This window comes from Talpa europaea (assembly GCF_964194135.1).
Source record: "Talpa europaea genome assembly, chromosome: 16".
Lineage (NCBI taxonomy): Eukaryota > Metazoa > Chordata > Mammalia > Eulipotyphla > Talpidae > Talpa > Talpa europaea.
This window is the reverse complement of record NC_140084.1, coordinates 48001744-48020341: the sequence shown is the minus strand read 5'-3', so window position 1 is coordinate 48020341 and position 18598 is coordinate 48001744. Positions and strand designations below refer to the sequence as shown.

At 57.6% G+C, this 18598-nt stretch overlaps 1 protein-coding gene across 1 annotated transcript; it reads left to right on the top strand.

Moving 5' to 3' along the window:
- Positions 1-56: 56 nt before the first annotated feature.
- On the top strand, positions 57-9207 carry SYT3 (synaptotagmin 3; the record flags this gene model as incomplete). The annotated part of the gene is made up of 9 exons (XM_084257485.1): positions 57-207; positions 2108-2630; positions 4625-4985; positions 5385-5603; positions 6193-6313; positions 6553-6724; positions 6797-6929; positions 8470-8538; positions 8808-9207. The coding sequence occupies 8 exons, from the start codon at positions 57-59 to the stop codon at positions 8533-8535; spliced, it is 1746 nt and encodes a 581-aa protein (XP_084113611.1). The 3' UTR covers positions 8536-8538; positions 8808-9207.
- Positions 9208-18598: the final 9391 nt, after the last annotated feature.

Genomic DNA, 18598 nt, shown 5'->3' with positions numbered 1-18598 from the left:
TCCCTCCTCCCGCACCCCCGCCTGCACCCTCCTGAGGACAGGACCCGCCGGCCACCATGTCGGGGGACTACGAGGATGACCTGTGCCGGAGGGCCATCATCCTGGTCTCGGAACTCTGCACACGGGTCCGAGATGCCGACACCAGTGACAGGTGCCAGGAGTTCGACAACCTGCGAATCCGAGGCTACCCCCGGGGTCCAGATGCAGGTCAGCACCCCAGCGTCTCGGCCGCCGCAGCTGGCTCTCCAGAGAGTCAGAACAGACCCGCTCAGCTCTCCGCTCCCGGGGGCCGGGTTCTCCTAGAGTCTTGCCTCCCTCCTGCCTGCTGCTGGTCCCCTGGACCTCTGGTCTAAGGAGGAGCTCGGTGGTCCAGTGACCCCTGAACCTTTGGGGTATTTGCCTGGGGCTCCCCTACTGCTGCCACATCTCCCCTTCAAATATCTGGGTGCAGCTCACATAGCGTCTGGGTCTGAGTCCCATCTTCCTCCCTTCCTAACTTGATGATGTAGGCAAACGATTCTTCTGTGCCTCAGTTTCTTCATCCATGGCAATAATAAAAGTCACCCTGTGGGGATAATGAAAGTCACTATCTCGTGGGCAGTGGAGAGATTCAAGTGCCAGAATCCACCGAAGCGCTTAAATCAAGCTGGCCCACAGAGATCATTCCATACATACTGGGAATGCACTTATTGAGCGCCGACTGTGTACCGGGCAGCATCTGGGGTGGGTTTATTTCATTGACTGCTCATGATGATCCATGTGCCATGGGGGAAACTGAGGCTCAAAAGAGTGACGTGATCTGCTCAAGGTCACCCACCAGGAAGCAGCAGGGTTCCCAGAGCCAGGAAGTGGTGTGCGTGGCCTGGTCCAGCTGGACGGGGGATGGTCACGTGTAAAGCTTGGGGTGACCTGCCTACAAACGTGGGGGGACAGCGATGACAAAGGCCCAGAGAGCTGCAGGGCTTGTGACTCCCACAGCCTGTAAGCAGAAGGGCCACAATCTGATTGTGATTCTCTACCGCAACTCAGGGATCCCCAAGCCTGTGGTCAGGTTTCAGGGTTTTCTAGAAGGACCCACACGACTGAGAGAAGCTGTTATATTCCTGTTACATTTTATTGGGGTGAAAGTGTTGATTAAAATCCACCCAGAGAGGAGCTTAGGGGGTGGTGACACCTGGCCTGAGCTTCCTGTCATCCTCTGTCAGCAGGCCCCGGGGGGATGACCTTGGGCCTTGCAGCAGGACCCCCCCCACCCAATTCAAATCCTGGCCATGCTTCCCAGCGGTGGGGCTTTGCAGGGAAGCTCTCTCTGTTGACTTCGGTTCCCTTTTCTGGAAAACGGAAGCAGCTGCACAGCCAGCTAATGTGTACCGCAGCCTGGGGGGTGGGAACCCCCGAGCCTCCCCAGGTGTGTGCTGCTGTCCGCTGCGCCCCCACCTCTGCCCCTTAAAGCCACCACAAGACGCAAGATCTTTCCTCTTTGGGAAATGGAGGCCGTAAGGCTCAGAGTGGTTAAGACAGGCCCCCCGCCCCCCGCCAGGCCACATAGCAAGCTGAGGGTGGACCCTGAGCGGCCCGCCCTCTCTGAACCTCTCTGGACATTTTGGGGGACCTTGGCCCTGTCTCAGAGGGTGAACCCTTCCTCCCTGGAGGGGCAGGCGGGTCAACTATTAAGAGAGCAGAACCTGAAGCCAGATGGCTTCACACCTATTGGAACCCACACCTGTCTGGGAACCTTGGGGGGGTCCCCCCCAGGCTGCAGTGTGCATTAGCTGGCTGTGCAGCTGTGTCCGTTTTCCACAAGAGGGAACTGAGGTCAGCAGAGAGAGCCTCCCTGCAAAGCCGCACCGCCGGGAAGCGCCGTCGGGACCCACACCTGTGGGCTACCTGTCAGGCCACCTGTGCGGCCTGCCACAGCACCGGCCTTCTCTGGGCCTTAGCGTCCTGGCCTTGGAGCGGTGGGGGGGCACCTGACCGCTCCGGCAGTGGAGCTAAAACCAGCATATGAGGAGCGCTCAGGCCGGGCCGGGGAAAGGGGGGCGGGGTCTCTGGGACCCGGGTGGAGAGGACGGACTGGCCCCGCCTGACCGCTGCGCTCCCCCCGCAGACATCTCCGTGAGCCTGCTGTCGGTCATCGTCACCTTCTGCGGCATCGTCCTCCTGGGCGTCTCCCTCTTCGTGTCTTGGAAGCTGTGCTGGGTGCCCTGGCGCGACAAGGGCGGCTCGGCAGTGGGCGGCGGCCCCCTGCGCAAGGACCTCGGCCCCGGGGTGGGGCTGGCCGGCCTGGTCGGCGGCGGCGGGCACCACCTGGGGGCCGGCCTGGGCGGCCACCCCCTACTGGGCCCGCACCACCATGCCCACGCGGGCCACCACCCGCCCTTCGCCGAGCTGCTGGAGCCGGGCAGCCTGGGGGGCGCCGACCCCCCTGAGCCCTCCTACTTGGACATGGACTCCTATCCCGAGGCCGCTGCGGCCGCCGTGGCCGCGGGGGTCAAGCCCAGCCAGACGTCTCCCGAGCTGCCTTCTGAGGGAGGCGCGGGCTCCGGGCTGCTGCTGCTGCCCCCCAGCGGCGGGGGCTTGCCCAGCGCCCAGTCGCACCAGCAGGTCACCAGCCTCGCACCCACCACCAGGTGAGACGCGGGCGCGGCCGGGCGCCCTCTGAACACCTGCTGCTCCCCACCCGTGGCCTGAGTGCCTGGGAGGGGCCTGGAGGCCCAGCGCCTGAGTCTCGGCAGGAGCAGGTGGGGAGAGATTCCGGATCCAAGAGGCCGGGGTCCTGGATTCCTGGTCTGAGGGAGGAGGCGCTTGGGCTGGACTCGGCTCTGGAGAGAGGTGGCTGGGGTCAGGAGGGTGGAAGAGGGGCAGGCGGCTGAATCCCTGAGGCACAAGGCAGCTGGTCCCTTTCAGTGGAAGGCAGGACGGGGGTGTGGCCTGCGGTACCCCTCAGTATTCCTCATCTGCTCCTGCATATGGAGCTCCCAGTGTGGGGCAGGCCTGAGCTCGCTGTTGGGGACCCGGGGTGAGGACGGCAGGTAGACCCTGCCCTCACGTCACTCCCTGTCCAGGGAAAGCAGGTCCCCCCGGCTGTCCGGTCCAGCCAGGCCAGCGCTGTGGCCATGCCACTCACTGGACTGCAGCGCTGGGAGTCCAGGGAGGCGGCTGGGTCTTCCCGGAGGCAGAGGCATCTTGGCTGAGGCCGCAGGTGAGGGAGAGCTAGCCAGGCAGAAAGGCGGGGTGAGCTGGGCCATCCAGGCGCAGGGGACAGCCTGGGCAGAGGCGACGGGGGAAGGAGGCCGTGGCGGATCACAGGCGCCTGTTCTGCGGGAAGGGGAGGGTGTGATGAGAGGAGACCCGGAGATCTGGCTGTGGACACGAGCGGGGCCACACAGGCCTCACATGCCGGGCCGAGGGTACTGTGGGGGGTGGGGAAGACCCCTCTGGCCCCCAGCAGGGAGGGGCGGAAGAGTTCAGGCCATGGGGACAAGTAGAAGGGGACACAAAAGTTGGGGGGAGGCGGTGCAGTGGGAGGCAGCGACGGAGCCCCCAGAGGCTGGCTCAGTGGTCTGGCAGGTGATGGGTTGTCAGAGAACCAACGAAAAGGAATGAGCCAGAGGGAGACCCCGAGCTTGGGCGGGTCTGGGGCAGGTCCAAGGGGGACGCCTTGGGGCCCAGGCATTTCTGGGAGAAGCTATTCTGGCTGGGGCGCTGGCCAGGGCTGAGGGACTCACCGGAAATGCGGTTGGCGGTCTCTGGGGAGGCCTTCCAGAGGCTGGGGGACACGTTGTCCAGAGCTCCTGCTGCCACCACTGTGCAGGTGAAGAAACTGAGGTCCAGAGGCGTCAATGACCTTCAGGGTCTCCTGGGAGCCAGGAGTGGCCAGCTGAGCCCTACCTGAAGCCTCCCGCCCCCGTCCTGAGACTGTGCTGCCTCCGCACATCTGGACCTGCCGCGTCCAGTGGTGGCTGGCGAGCCCTGACCATCCCTAGGGGCCCCAGGGACTGCACCCCGGCTGTGGCGGTCCAGGCAGGACCCGTGGGGTGGGCGGCCACAGTCTCACCTGTTGGTCAGGTGGATCAAGGGAGCGGGGGCAGGGCGTGCGGGTCTGGCGGGCGGAGCCAGGTGGGCTCAGGAGACAGGTTTGGCGACCCTGGCCTGGAAGTGGGGGCCCGGGGCGCAGATGAGCTTGTCCAGGCAAGGCGTGAGGGTGAGAAGGGGAGGCGGCAGCAAGGATGGTTGCGGATGGCGCTCTGGGCTTCCAGGGAGTTCCAGACACTTCCACATAGCCCGAGAAGGAAGATGAGAAAGGACGGACAGGCCGGGCGGCTCAGTGGTCAGTGGGGGGAGGCTGAGCCCGACTTGGGGAGACCTGAAGGGCAGAGGTGGCCCCCGGGGTCCACGGAGACATTCTGTGTCACTGGTTTGAGATCAGGAGGTGGTTCGTGGAGGCTGGTCTGGGCGAGGGCTAGAGATGGGGAAACTGAGGCTCAGAGGGTCCCGTGACTTTCTCAAGGTCACAGTGAACAAAGGGGGATCTGGGGCTACCCCGGCTGTGGGGTTTGCGAGGACACAGGGAGGAAGCTTCCAAGTCTTCGCTAGGCCCACCTTGGCCCTCCCACCCCCGCAGGTACCCGGCCCTGCCCCGGCCGCTCACGCAGCAGACCCTGACCTCTCAGCCCGACTCGGGCTCGGAGGAGCGGCCGCCCGCGCTGCCTTTGCCCCTGCCGGGCGGGGAGGAGAAGGCCAAGCTCATCGGGCAGATCAAGCCTGAGCTGTACCAGGGGACCGGCCGCCGTGGCGGGGAGGCGGGGGCCGGGCCCCCCGCGGGCCGCATCAGCTTCGCGCTGCGGTACCTCTACGGCTCGGACCAGCTGGTGGTGCGGATCCTGCAGGCCCTGGACCTGCCGGCCAAAGACTCCAACGGCTTCTCAGACCCCTACGTCAAGATCTACCTGCTGCCCGACCGCAAGAAGAAGTTTCAGACCAAGGTCTGGAGAGGCGGGCAAGCTGTGCGGGTCCCACAGAGGGGGGGGCTGGGCTCCCCGTCTGAGGGAGGAGGCTGGGGGCCAGGACCCTGGTCCTGGGAGGAGGGGCTGGGGGTCTGGACCCCTGGTGCTGGGGGGAGGGGCTGGGGGCTGGACCCCTGATCCTGAGGGAGGCTGGGGACTAGACCCCTGGTCCTGGGGGGAGGCTGGGGGCCTGGACCCATGGTCCTGGGGGAAGGGGCTGGGGCTGGACCCCTGATCCTGGGGGAGGCTGGGGACTGGACCCCTGGTCCTGGGGAAGGCTGGACTAGACCCCTGATCCTGGGGGAGGCTGGGGCCTGGACCCCTGGTCCTGGGAGGAGGGGCTGGGGCCCTGGTGTAGTCTCCCTTCCTTGCCTCTAGGTGCACAGGAAGACCCTGAACCCCGTCTTCAACGAGACCTTTCAGTTCTCAGTGCCCCTGGCCGAGCTGGCGCAGCGCAAACTGCACTTTAGTGTCTATGACTTTGACCGCTTCTCGCGGCACGACCTCATCGGCCAGGTGGTGCTGGACAACCTCCTGGAGCTGGCCGAGCAGCCCCCTGACCGCCCGCTGTGGAGGGACATCGTGGAGGGCGGCTCGGTCAGTGGCCCGCACGCCCCCTCCTGGGGACCCGGGACCCCTCCGTGTTCGACTGCTTTGCCCGGGGACTTCTTGCCTTCTCGCTGCCTGGCCTGACCTCGAAACTGTCTTGCTGGGGAACATCGCAGACCCGCCAGGGGACAGGGTGGGCCAGGCCGACCGTCCTCCCGTGTGTCCAGCTGATCTCTCCCCAGGACCCCCGGCCCGCCGCCTTCTGCCCGGAGCTCCGGCTCTTACTTCCCCTCCTTCCCCTCAGCTCCTCCGCTCCCCGACCTGGGACACGCTCCTTCGCTCCCTCCTGCACCCCTAACGCTCCCCTTCAACCGTCTCTTTGTGGTCCCCACGAATCCTGGTGGCCTGATCCCCCAGGCTTCACCCATAGTGGGATCCCCTGTGGTCTTCCCTGTGCCCTTGTCCGCCCCCTGAGGAATCCTGGGCTTTGCCGGCGGTGGGCAGCTGTGCCGGGCACCCAGCTGTGCCCCGAGGCGAGGCGGGCTGTGAGGTGTGTGGGACGCCCGAGCCCCTCCTGTCAGGGAGCAGAGCTGGAGACCAGGGCAGGGCGGCTCTCACTCCCTTTCTCTAACTGCAGGAAAAGGCAGATCTTGGGGAGCTCAACTTCTCACTCTGCTACCTCCCCACGGCCGGGCGCCTCACCGTGACCATCATCAAAGCCTCTAACCTCAAAGCGATGGACCTCACTGGCTTCTCGGGTGGGTTCCAGGGGCTCTGGGGTCCGGGGGAGGTGGGGAGGGGGCCTAGGGACCCCAGTCTGGGGGAGGGCGTGGGGCCTGGACATCAGCTCTGAAGGAGGAGGGCAGGAGAAGCGGTGAACCCACACCCGCGGGCCCCTGTCTGACCAGAGGCCTTGGGGGGGTGTCTGGGTGCAGGGGTCTGGGCTGCGGGGTGAGGGTGGAGGTCGAGGTTCAGTCCGCCCCTCCCCCCTCCCCAGACCCCTACGTGAAGGCCTCTCTGATCAGCGAGGGGCGGCGTCTGAAGAAGCGAAAAACCTCCATCAAGAAGAACACGCTGAACCCCACGTACAACGAGGCGCTCGTGTTTGACGTGGCCCCCGAGAGCGTGGAGAACGTGGGGCTCAGCATCGCCGTGGTAGATTATGACTGGTGAGGGGGTGAGGCCAGGCGGGGGGCAGGGCGAGCCGCCGCAGCCCCACTCCTGACACCCCCTCCCCCCAGCATTGGGCACAACGAGGTGATCGGCGTGTGCCACGTGGGCCCCGAAGCCGCCGACCCCCACGGCCGTGAGCACTGGGCTGAGATGCTGGCCAACCCCCGCAAGCCGGTGGAGCACTGGCATCAGCTGGTGGAGGTGAGCGGCCCCCTTCCCTGCGTACTTCACTCTCTCGCCTGGTGGCCGGTTTCTACAGGCTGCGGCATCAGACAGCTGGGCTTCAAATCCCAGCGCCAACAGCCTCATCTGGGTGGTTTAGAGTAAGTCACCCAACTCCCCACCTCAGTTTGCTCCGGCTGGGACCCCGGGCCATGAACACCTTTAGATGTGAGGATCCCGTAAGTAAATGCAGGTTAAGCGTCTGCATCTTAGCAAGGTTTCCCGCTGGCCACCTCCTGTTGCTGTTGTTTCCCTGGAGGCTAAGCCCAAAATAAAGGGGAAAACAGCCATAAAACGGGGCCCAGTGCTCATCTGGGTAATAAGGTTCATAGCATCAGTTTTTCCTTTATATTATTTTGGTGCTATGGGTTGAGGGCTTCAGAATCTGGAAGCCTGGCAGGCCCAGGGAAACTGATTGAGAAATGGAGGGCTGCTCTCTAGAATGTGCATCTGGGAGGGCTTCTTGGAGGAGGTGACACTGGAGCAGAGACCTGGAGGTGACTCTAGAGCAGAAGGAATGGGCTCAGGTGAAGGTTTCAAGGATGAGGTTGCAGGGGGAGGTACTGATCTTCGTCCAAGGCAGCGAGGGAGAACCTGGACACAGTGTGTGTGAGTGCGAGGCCTTGGGGCTCGCAGAGAATTTGACCAGGTCTTGCAATTAAAAATCACTACTTGGTCAATTTTTGAACATGGCTGTTCCTGCGTTTGGAAATATTTTTGAAACCTTACTGGTGAATTTGCTTCAATAGATCCACAAAAGTCATTATTCTAAATTTTGTTTGGGGTATAAGTAAAATGTTTAAAGTGAAATGTGAATTTCAGGTCTTTTTAAACACTGGTGGGGATTTAGTGAACATGACCTTTCGCTCATCTTGGACTTTGGGGGCATGAAATTTGATCGCGTAGAATGATGCTTTACAAAAGCAGAATAGTATGACTGCTGAGTTTGGGCACACATTAAATCCTGCCCCCACCCCACCCCATCCCACCCCACCCCAGGGCCTCACTGCAGGCCAGTCCTGCCCTGGCCTTCTATCTGGGCAATGAGGAGGAATTTCAGCTGCTGAGCAGAGAGCTCAGATTTGAATTTGCAAAGACCAAGACTCCGGCTGAAGGGGTGGAAGGCGGCCGTCCCTGCTGCTGTCAGTCTCCTGACACATTCACTGCATCCCTGGACACATCCCATCCCACGGATGCCTGTGTGCCATGCTCAGGCTGGGCTGTGCGGCTCTAAGCTCAGAGCCCAGGCGCGCCCACCCTGACCTGCCTTCAGACAGTGATTATATGTGACCCCAGGACTCTTTCCGCCATGCCGGTGATCCTGCCCCTTCTCTGCTCAAGCCCCCAGTACAGACTCAGCCCCCCGAGGGCTGCAGGGCCTACCCTCACTTCCTCGGTGGCTTCCTTGCCCCTCATTTCAGAGTCCAGTGTAAAAGAAGCTCATGTTGATGGCTTGTGTTATCAGCTGTTGTTTGCCTTTGCCCCCTACCCCTGAATCTTCTGGATTTCCCCCCTTCAGGAAAAGACTTTGACCAGCTTCACAAAAGGCAGCAAAGGATTGTCAGAGAAGGAGAACTCAGAGTGAGGGGTAAGAACCCAGACCTGGGGGTCAGATAGCTGGGGGCCTGGGCCCCTGGGTCTAAGGGAGGGGCTGGGGCTGGTCTCCCGGGTCTAAGGGAGGAGCCCGGGGGCCTGGACACCTGGGTCTGAGGGAGGAGCCCTGGGGCCTGGATACCCTAAGGGGAGGGGCTGAGGGTGGAGAAACATGGGCCAGGATTCCCTGGTCTGGGGTGATCATAGCAGACATAGGCCCACTCCTGCTCATCACTCATGTCCCCTCCCTGCCCATTCCCGCAGGTCTGGCCTAGGCCCGGATCGGACCAGGCCCCCTCAGGACCCCATCCCTTCCTGCCCGGACCGTGAATTCATCTCCTCGAAGCCATAATGTCTGAGCTGTGTGGTGCGGGGCAGCCCCGGGCCTGCCCGTCCTTCCACCTCTGATGGCGTGAGGGTGGAGGAAGGCGGGCCCGGCTCTGTGTTTCAGGGTGGGGGGCTTCAGTCTCCACTGTGTCTGTCTCCCCTTCTCTGGGGCTCCCCTTCCAGGCGAGGGGCTGTGCATGTCTGGGGGACACCTGGCCCCCCAGATCCTTTGTCTCTGTCTTTGCTGTTTGTCCAAGACTTGGTGTCCTGACCCCTGTTCTCTCTCTGAATGTCAACGACCAGTCCTCTGTGTTCCCCCAGACACCCCCACACACCCGTGTCTACCCCTTCTGTTCACCACATCCTGCGTCTGGCCGATCCCCCCACTGCTGCTGCTATCAATGCCAGAATAAACACACACCGTGGGTCTCACTCCACATGGAACTCCTGTCCTCTGTCAGCCCGGGAGGCTGGGTTGGAACCTCACCCAGTCAATCAATGGCTGGGTGATGGACTCAACTGATCTCCCTGAGCGTCAACTTCTAAACTTTACCTCGGCCAGGACTATGTGATTATCAGACACAACCTACAACCTGAACTACTGTAAGTCACAGCAGAATTGAAAGCCGTCCCCTATGTCTTGGGTCTGCGTACAGAAGGACTTCAGGCACAGTGGGATCCAGGTGTTCGAATGACTGGGTTTTGCTCATTTTCAGGCAGGTCTTTGTGATGGAAATAAGATGGCTGTCTGGAGCTGCAGGCTTATAATGTTGCATCTGTTATGAGGCTTTCAGCTGCACAAAACAGAAAGAGCTGAAATGAGAGATTTTGCTCACATAACAAATTTTGCTCATAACATTTTGCTCAGATAACATCTTTCAAAGACACACAGTCCTGGGATTCGTTCAGCTGCTCAGTAACGTCAGGCACTGGCTTGGCATCTCAGACTCATTTTGCTTTCGCCTCGCGAGTACACACTGTCTGTGACAGCCCCACGCACTATGTTCTCACAGGATGGCGGCGAAAGCAGGAAATGTGGACCGGGGTCTTCCCCTTGTGTTAATATTTTCCCTCCCCGGAAGAGTTCCTGTCTCTCTTTTGCCAGAACTGGGTCCGTGGCCACCCTGAGTTGCAAAGCAGTCTGGGACAGGGAGCAGCTGTCATTTCTAGTCTCCATCCTGGAGTATGGGCCCTGCCGTCAGGAAGCAGAGGGGAGAGAGGATTGGTTGGATATTTCCAGGCCTGGCTATAACCAACCCCAGCACAGATAATGGAAGAAACAAAATTGTGATCCTCTCTCCCCTCTTGCTTTCCCATCCCTTCTTCTCCCTCCATGCCTCCCCAGGAGAAGGATTGATTGGCCAGAGGTGGTTATCCAAGGGCCTGAACGTGACCAGTTATTCTGTCCTGTTGGCAGACTTGACCCCAGCCAGATTTTACCCCTTCAGGACTGCATCTTTCTTGCCCATCCAACACAGTAACATTCTTTCCTGCAGAACCAAAGGACCCCTTGATTGGGAGCCCCGACAGAGTCCCACGGCCATGAGCAGGGACGGCCCTTTGTCCGTGGCCACTGCACCCACCCTGGCTTCTTGGCCTGAGTTCTCACCCCCTCGTCCATCTGCACCACGAATAGGGCGCGCCCACTGGTGCTTGCCAGGGCTGTCTTGTCATGAGCAAACTGACCGGAAACAACAGACATGTATTCGCTCCTAGTTCTGGAGACCTGAAGCCCGAGTCAGGGTATCGGGAGGTCAGTCTGCCCTGAGGCCCATGGGGAGTCTCCCACATCCTCACAGTCCTTTGCGGGCATCTGTGTGCCACGTTCACATTGCTTTGTACCAGGTGTGCCCCTACGTCTCAAATCTCCTCCCTCCCTCTTCCTTAAAACACATACAACACTGGTTTTATTAACATAATATACTAGGAGGGCCTCCCTGGTGGCGCAAGGGGTTAAGTCTCAGCACTGTGAAGCTACCCTCAGTTACTGCAGCACGAGTTCAATCCTCGGCCAGGGAGCTACCCACATGGTGCAGCAGGCCTCTCCTGTCTCTCCTTTGCTCCCCTCAGCAGTGTATTTCAGTCAGTCTGCCTGTTCTGTTCCCCACTCTGTCTCTTGTAGATTCTCTAACCTCCCGCACCTCTGGCCTACGCCTCAGTTCTTGTATGCCTAAATAAATATATCTTTTAAATAATAATAATAATAATAATAATAATACACTAGGAACACAGGCCCTTTCCAGCCCCAACGTCAAGCTTGTAAAGACATGGTACCCTTGAAGAGAAACAGGGCAACCGATCAGCATCCACAAGCATTGACAGTTCGGAGGACAGTCCATCCTAGTCAAAGAAATTGACCCTTGAAATTAATGTCCCCTTCTAGTGACTTCTCAGGGCACGCTGCTGCCTTTCCATTGTGACTTTGTCACCAGAGTTCATCTGGGTCCAAGGTGAACTTTGAAATCGCGCAGCTTCATGTAAACTCTTCCTCTCCCACGCATCCGCTCTGACTTTCGACGAATCATCTAACCTCCCTGCGCTTCCTTTTCTTTAACCATGAGACAAAGATGCCCACTTTGCAGACATTGGGCAGATAGACACAAGTTCTTCACGCAGTCTTTAGCGTAGAGTAATGTGACTCATGTAAGTTATTAGTGTTGAGATTAATGATGATTCATGGCTAATAATTATGTATTAGAACGTGTTTGTGCCTCTGGCAGGAATCTTCAGAATCACTTCAATATTGACTGACCTAGAACGTAAGTATCAGCTTCTCCAAAAGGGAGTGAGATGTTTCCGAGCAGAAACATGTAAATAGGACAGTGTTAGCACCAGGCTGCTTTGAATAGCTGTAAACTGGTGACAGTCCTTTTTCCTCCCTTGCCTTTTTTTCTCAGGACACCTATCATTGGATTTAGGGGCCACTCAATCCAGGGGGAAATCATCCAGGACCCCCAGTTACATCAGCAAAGACCTTTTTTCCAAAGGATACCACACTCATAGGTTCTGTGGGATAAGAATACAGACAGATCTTTCGGGGTCACCGTTCACTCCCTACAACCATCTTGGAAAAGAGTTTATCAGTGTGAGGTCACTCATAGGCTAGCCTCGTGAGTCAGCAATTCCACCTGAGTGCCTGTGAGAAATAAAAACCTATATCTACGCCCCTAGTCAAAGTAACTAGTTTCATCAAAGCCCCAATCTGGAAACCTGGAAGCAGCTGAAATGTCCATCAAATGCAATGGATAAACGCACTGCAGGTTCACGTGGGGGCCACTAGTCAGCCACAGGAAGAGCCGTATACTGATGGGGGTAGCACTACATGTGACGTTAAAAACCAGCAAGTCTCGGGGCCTCTCTGGTGGCGCAGGGGCTAAGTCTCAGCACTACGCCAGCCACTGCAGCATGAGTTCGATCCCCGGCCAGGGAGCAACCCACATGGCATAGCAGACCTCTCCTGTCTCCCCGCTGCTCCCCTCAGCAGTGTATCTCAGTAGATCTGCCTGTTCTGCTTCCCACTCTGTCTCTGGTGAGTCCTCTTATCCCCCATAACTCTGGCCTGTACCCCTCACTTGTATGCATTTAAAAAATGTTTAAAAAAAAGAGGCAGAAAAACTACATGCATGCTATGTATTTAAAAAACAAAAACAAAAAACAAACCAGCAAGTCTTGTGAACAAAGCCAGACACGAGTGAGTACAAACTATGATTGTTTATGTTGAAGTTGTAGATGAAGGAACACTAATCCATGAACACAGAGGGCAGACTGGGGTGCCGGGGGCTGAGGGAGTGACTGTGGATGGGGCTCATAGGCACCAAGGAAGCATCCAGAATCAGGTGGGTCCTGTGTCTTCGTTGTGGAGATGGCCCCTCACAATAGCCATTTGTCAAAACCCTTTGACCAAGACACTTAAAATGGATGCATTAAGAAACTTTAATTGCGGGTGGAAATCCATAAAATTGACCAGTCCCACCCTCTTTAAAGTGTGCAGTTGAGCGTGTTGAGGGCATTCACCTTGGTGTGCAGGTAATCACCTGAAATCTTGCCAAGGGGAAACTGCACACCCCTTCAAGGAGAATGCACTGGTCCCTCTCAGCCCACATCTTTCTGTTCTCTGTGAACTGACTAGTCCAGTGCCCTCGTGTAAGTAGAATCACACAGTATTGCCCTTCCAATGCCAGATGTTAATAATGGGGGAATATGGGAGGGCGTGTTAGGGTGTGGAGAATTGGGGTAAGATGTTCCCATACACCATTATGGTATATGGAAACTCAGCACTTTTCGCTCATTTTTTCCCTGTGAAACTGAAACTGCTTTAAGTGTTTTAATTATGTTTTAAATCGTGAATGGTAGATGTCAGCAGGTGTCCATCCCAGGGGCCCACTGCTTCAGTGGGCATCCACTCTGATCATAATTGGCGCACCTAGGGTGTTTACGGAGATTAAACAGGATTACAAAGGTCAATGCCCTTTGCACACTTAAGTATTCTGAGACCAAGGTCATTCACTTCTCCTGGATATGCAATGGCTAAGCTTTGGCTCGGTCTTCTAAAGCTCCTTTAAGACGGTGCGCTTATGGAGAAGTAGCCAATCAAGAGTAGGTCTTCTGGTGACGTCACCAGTCACTAGGGCTTCCAGGCTTCCACCATGTGGTGCCCTCTGGCGGGAGAAAGGGAGGCTACAACTGAGAGTCCATCTGTTCAGTCTAGTCCCACTGGGTGGCCAAGCTCTGTGCAAGCGCCCTGACGCCCCCTGGCTACTCATCACTTTCCGGCTCCACATTGCCAGTGGACAAGCTCGGCCGCGGGCGAGAGCTGCCGAGAAGATCCAAATTCCCTAGCATCCAGCCAGCCACAGGCATTGACTCGACAGGCATCCAACCAGATTAGTGGATCCAATCAAATAGAGCTCCATTCAATTAGATAGGGCACAGTTGCCATAACGACACGAGTCTCTATAGATTTTGCAGGGTCCAAGAGCTCAGGCGCAGAGCACCCCCTGGTGCTTGGTGACAACAGACCACCTACTCCAGCTGACACATGCTGGTTGAAGGCAGCCAATAAGGAGGGGGCAGAGCTTCCGTGACGTCACCAGTTGCTGAGCGGAGCGGCCTCCAGGGTGCGCATGCGCCCCCGCTTCGATTTTTTTTTTTTTTTTGGCAGTAGCGCGCGAGAAAGGGCGGGAAAGCGCGAGGCCGCCGCGGCGGGGACGCCGGGCCCGGCTGAGGGGGACGGAGGGGCCGAGACGCCGCGGGCCCGGGGCGGCGGGCGAGGATGTGGCCCCACACCCGCCTTGGTGAGGCGCGGGGCCTCCGGGGAGCGAGACCCACAAAGCCAAGCCCGAGGAAGGCTGAGCGGGAAGCGGCCTTCCCCGGCAGGGGGAGAGCGGGGCCCGGGGCAGGCCCGGGGCGGCGGGGGCCGCAGGGGTGCGGGGCCGGGAAGAGGGGTGCGGTCAGCCGTGGAGGCCGCAGGGGCGACAGGGAGGGGCGAAGGGGACTCAGAGGGGCCAGGGCGGGCGGGGGACGGGACCTGGGCTCTGGCAGCCGAGATGGGAGCAGAGCGCGGAGTGGGGGCGCGCGGGGCGCCTCGGGGACCAGGAGCCAGGGGTGCTGGCCAGGAGCGGCCAGTCTGCGGGGGCGCCGGGCGGGAGGGAGCGGCCGGGCACAGCGAGGAGGGTCAGAGGCCGGAGGGTCCCCGACAGGGAGAGAGGACGCGGGGGGCCGGGCACCGGCAGCATGGGGGGGCGGTGAGACGGAGGGGGGTTTGGGGGGGCCGGTGAGACCTGGGGCCGCGGTGACGTGAAGGGTGACGGGACAGCGTCGGCACAGACGGGGCGGGGGGCTGCGGGCCCAGGTACAGGCTGGGGGAGCACCCTGGGCATGATGGTCGGGAATCGGGGTCCCCCCAGGCTGAGACCGCTGCAGTCGTGTCTTGCAGAAGACAGAGGCGCACGTGGCCACGGCGCGGGAGGAGCTCGCAGCTCGCAGAGACATGGCCCTGGGGTCGGCGCCACCTGCGAGCGGAGTGATGGGCTGCCAGGCACGGGATGGGTGGAGAAGCAGCAGCATCTGGAATTGGGAAGAGGACACCGAGGCCCCCAATACCAGCAGAGGCCCCTCGCCAGCCTAACCCCGATCTTGCCGAGGCCTGCGCACCACGGCGACTTGCCTTTCCTCCCTCAGCCATATTGGTAAGTTGTGACCTTGATTTGCCTCTGTGCTTGCTTTTTTTTTTTAAGATTTATTTTTATTTATGCATACAAGAACTGGCGTGCAGGCCAGAGGTGCAGGAAGTAAGAGGATTCCCCAGAGACAAAGTGGGGAGCAGAAACAGGTGGATCCACTGAAATGCACTGCTGAGGGGAGCAGCCGGGAGACAGGAGTGGTCTGCTGTGCCTGTGGGTCAGCTTCCTGGCTGGGGATTGAACTCTTGCCACAGTGACTGCGGATTGCTTGATAGCGCTGAGACTAACTCCTGCGCCACCAGGAAGGCCCCTGAGACTGTGTTTTCAGAGGTCCCCACACAGATTCTAGATGTGTGCCCCCAGCAGCAGGAGGTTACCAGACTGCTGCTTTATTGCCTTCATTCAACCAATACCAAGTGCAAACTTTGTGCCAAACACACTGTTGGGGTGTTGGGGAAGAGGCAGTGAACAAAGTCCATCCACTCACAGAACTTTCACCCTAGTTGGTGGACAAATAAATGTATGGTGGCGAGTGGTGTTGAGACAAAGAGAAAAATCGAGAAATGCTGAGAACGCACTGACAATGTTGAGTGTAGCTCACGCTGCTAGTCTTATCAACCCTTCCACGCAAACAACTGGAAATGCTGGATGAAACTTTTTTGTGCCAATCCTAAGAGCAGTGAAGGTCTCACACAAGATTTATCAGGCCATAACTGAGGGGAAATTGAGAACCCAGGGAAGGCATCTGAGCTCTTTGGCCCTGAGGGGATTTTACAGTCCTGGCAATTTTGAACTTTTATTTTGATGGTTTCTTAGATGAGGGAATAAAAATAAAAGCTCTGGGCCTACCCAAGGCGGGGAGCCCACAGTAAACCTGGGAAGCAGAGGCTGTCCCTTCAGGGTAAGGGAGGCTGGGAATAAATTGGCCCCCATGTGTGAATTTGCAGTCCATGACATGGGGGTCTGAAAAACCTCAGGCTGCAAATTTAAACTGGGGCTGGCCATATTTCTAAGCTCCTGACAATACCACACGCAAGAAGTTTTTTCTGGTGATGAGAGCCTTCACTAAGAGCCTCAGAACACCCTTGTAAGCATATTTGCAGGGAAAAGGACTAGCACATAGTGACATACAACCCAGGAGACACAAAGTGCCTGCAGCAAGAACCAGAAGACACTAGAAACAGACCCACAAGTACTTCTGATACTAGAATTATCAGACAAACAAAAAAATATATGTTTTGTTTTTATAAAATGCAAAATTGCCACAGGGGATAGACCAAGAAACTGCAAAAATTACGTAGATGCTTTGAAATGCAGCTTTATTCTTTTAGTAAATAGGTTTAAAATTAAACAACAGCTGAAGAGAGATAGTGAGTTGGAACAAAGGTCAAAATTTTTATTTTATTTTTTTTTTTTACTTATGCATACAAGAACTGGGGTGTAGGGCGTCCCTGGTGGTGTGGGCAGTTGAGTGCGGCACTATGAAGCTGTCCACAGCCTCTGCATTGTGGATTGGATCCCGGCCGGCCAGGGGGATACCCACATGGCGCAGCAGACCTCTCCTGTCTCACCCGCTGCTCCCCTCAGCAGTGTATTTCAGTCAGTCCACCTGTTCTGCTCCCCACTCTGTCTCTGGTGAATCCTCTCACCCTCCTGCACATCTGGCCTGTACCCCCCAGTTCTTGTATGCATGAATAAATAAATCTTTTAAAAAAAGCACTGGGGTGTAGGCCAGAAGTGTGGGGTTTGAGAGGATTCCCCATAGACAGAGTGGGGAGCAGAACAGGCAGATACACTGAAATACACTGCTGAGGGGAGCAGCGGGGAGACAGAGAGGTCTGCTGCACCTGTGGGTCACTTCCCTGGCTGGGGATGGAACTCAGGCCACGGTGGCTGCGGATAGCGTGATAGCACTGAGACTTTAACCCCTGCGCCGCCAGGGAGGCCCTATACTAATACATCTAAAAGCAGAAATGAAATGGACAGATTCCTAGAAAAATATAGCCTAGCAAAAATAAAGCATTTGATTCATCCTAAAACCATTGAAATAAAATGAATCAGTAATTTTTTCACATTTTAAATAAAAGGACAGATTTATTCAGAATAGGAGAGTCACCTGCACCATCACAGGTGCACAGGAGAGTTGCCGCTCCTGTTTTGAAAAGGGAAAGAGTTTGTAAAAAGAAACACCTGCATAGTCCCAGGCAGGCAGGAGAGCTGCCAAAGCATTTTTTCCAATTAACCACAAAGAAGATTCTGAGTCCAGACATTGTTACTAGTAAGTTCCACTCAACATTCAAGGAAAAAAATTCCAATATCACGTAACTCTTCCTCGGGCAGGAGGAGCGCTCGCGCCCCCCCTATTTTTATGAGGCGAGGCTACCTTGGATACCAGACCCTGACAGGGAGGGTAAATGAGAAAAAATTACAGGCAGACACTTTAGTACGAAACATAGTAAAAAATGTGACATGGATGTCAGGGAACCCATGTTCTGGCTTTACCCATAATGCCTTCTTTGCAATATTATTTTTTTCCCAAAGATATTTTCGAGAGCCCATGGTTTGCTGGTGCCTGGAACAAGTCCTTGGCCCACCTCTGGGCTGAGCCGGTGTCAGTCCTTGGCAGAAGGAAGAGCAGGGGTCAAGGAGCGCGTCTGAGGTGCCTGAGCAGGGCGGTGTCAGGAGCGAGAGGGAGAGAAGCTCCCAGGAGGGTCACAGAGGCGGGGCCCCCCCGCTGTGGGGCCTGTGGCCAGAATGTGGCGTTGCGGTTTTATTCTACGGAAAGGGAAACCTCAGGAAGATTCTTTTCAGGGGAAAGCCCTAATCCGGCCTGAATTCAAAACCGTGTCGCACATTTGCTGTGGTGTCCCGGGCAGTTCGCCGTAGGTCTCTGGTCTTTGGTGGTCCCAAGTGGGCAAAGAGGAGAGAGAGCAGTCATCCAGAGCGGAGATTCAAGCAAGGCTGCCTTCCGCACCCCCACCTGCCACCCTCCCCCAGGAAACCCCACAAGAGAGGCTGAGCGTTTCCTCGAAGAAGCTAAGAGTACAGTGGCCCCAAAGCGACCTTCCTTTCAGAAAGGAGAGCACCCCCTTTAACTCCTTGCCCTGGGGCCTCTTCAGGAATGGGGGAGGGTGCCAGGTTCCCCCAAGGTCCTCTCTCCTCTTTCCTCTTTGCTGCCTCTCTGGTGATGTGCTGGAAACAGAGCAGGACTTCATAACCTGGGGCCTGATTCAGGTGGGGGCGGGCGGGGTGGGGGGGGGTGTCAGAAGTTTCCCTGAAACGACGTACAAAGGTTTGTCTGACTGTATTTGTCTCTAGGGAAAGACTTTTTAGTTCACCAGATTCTCGAAGGATTATTTCACTTGCAAAGGACAAAACCCTGAGTCAGATTGACCCGGGGAGAGAAAGGGGGGTGGGATATATATCGCCTCATGTCCTAAAGCTCTGTGGCTCCCCCAGCCTTCCAGCCTGGCCGCGGCACTCACATAACCTCTTCAGGAACACGCCTCTCCACGCCTCCAGTCCTGACTTCCCTGCTTGGCTTCC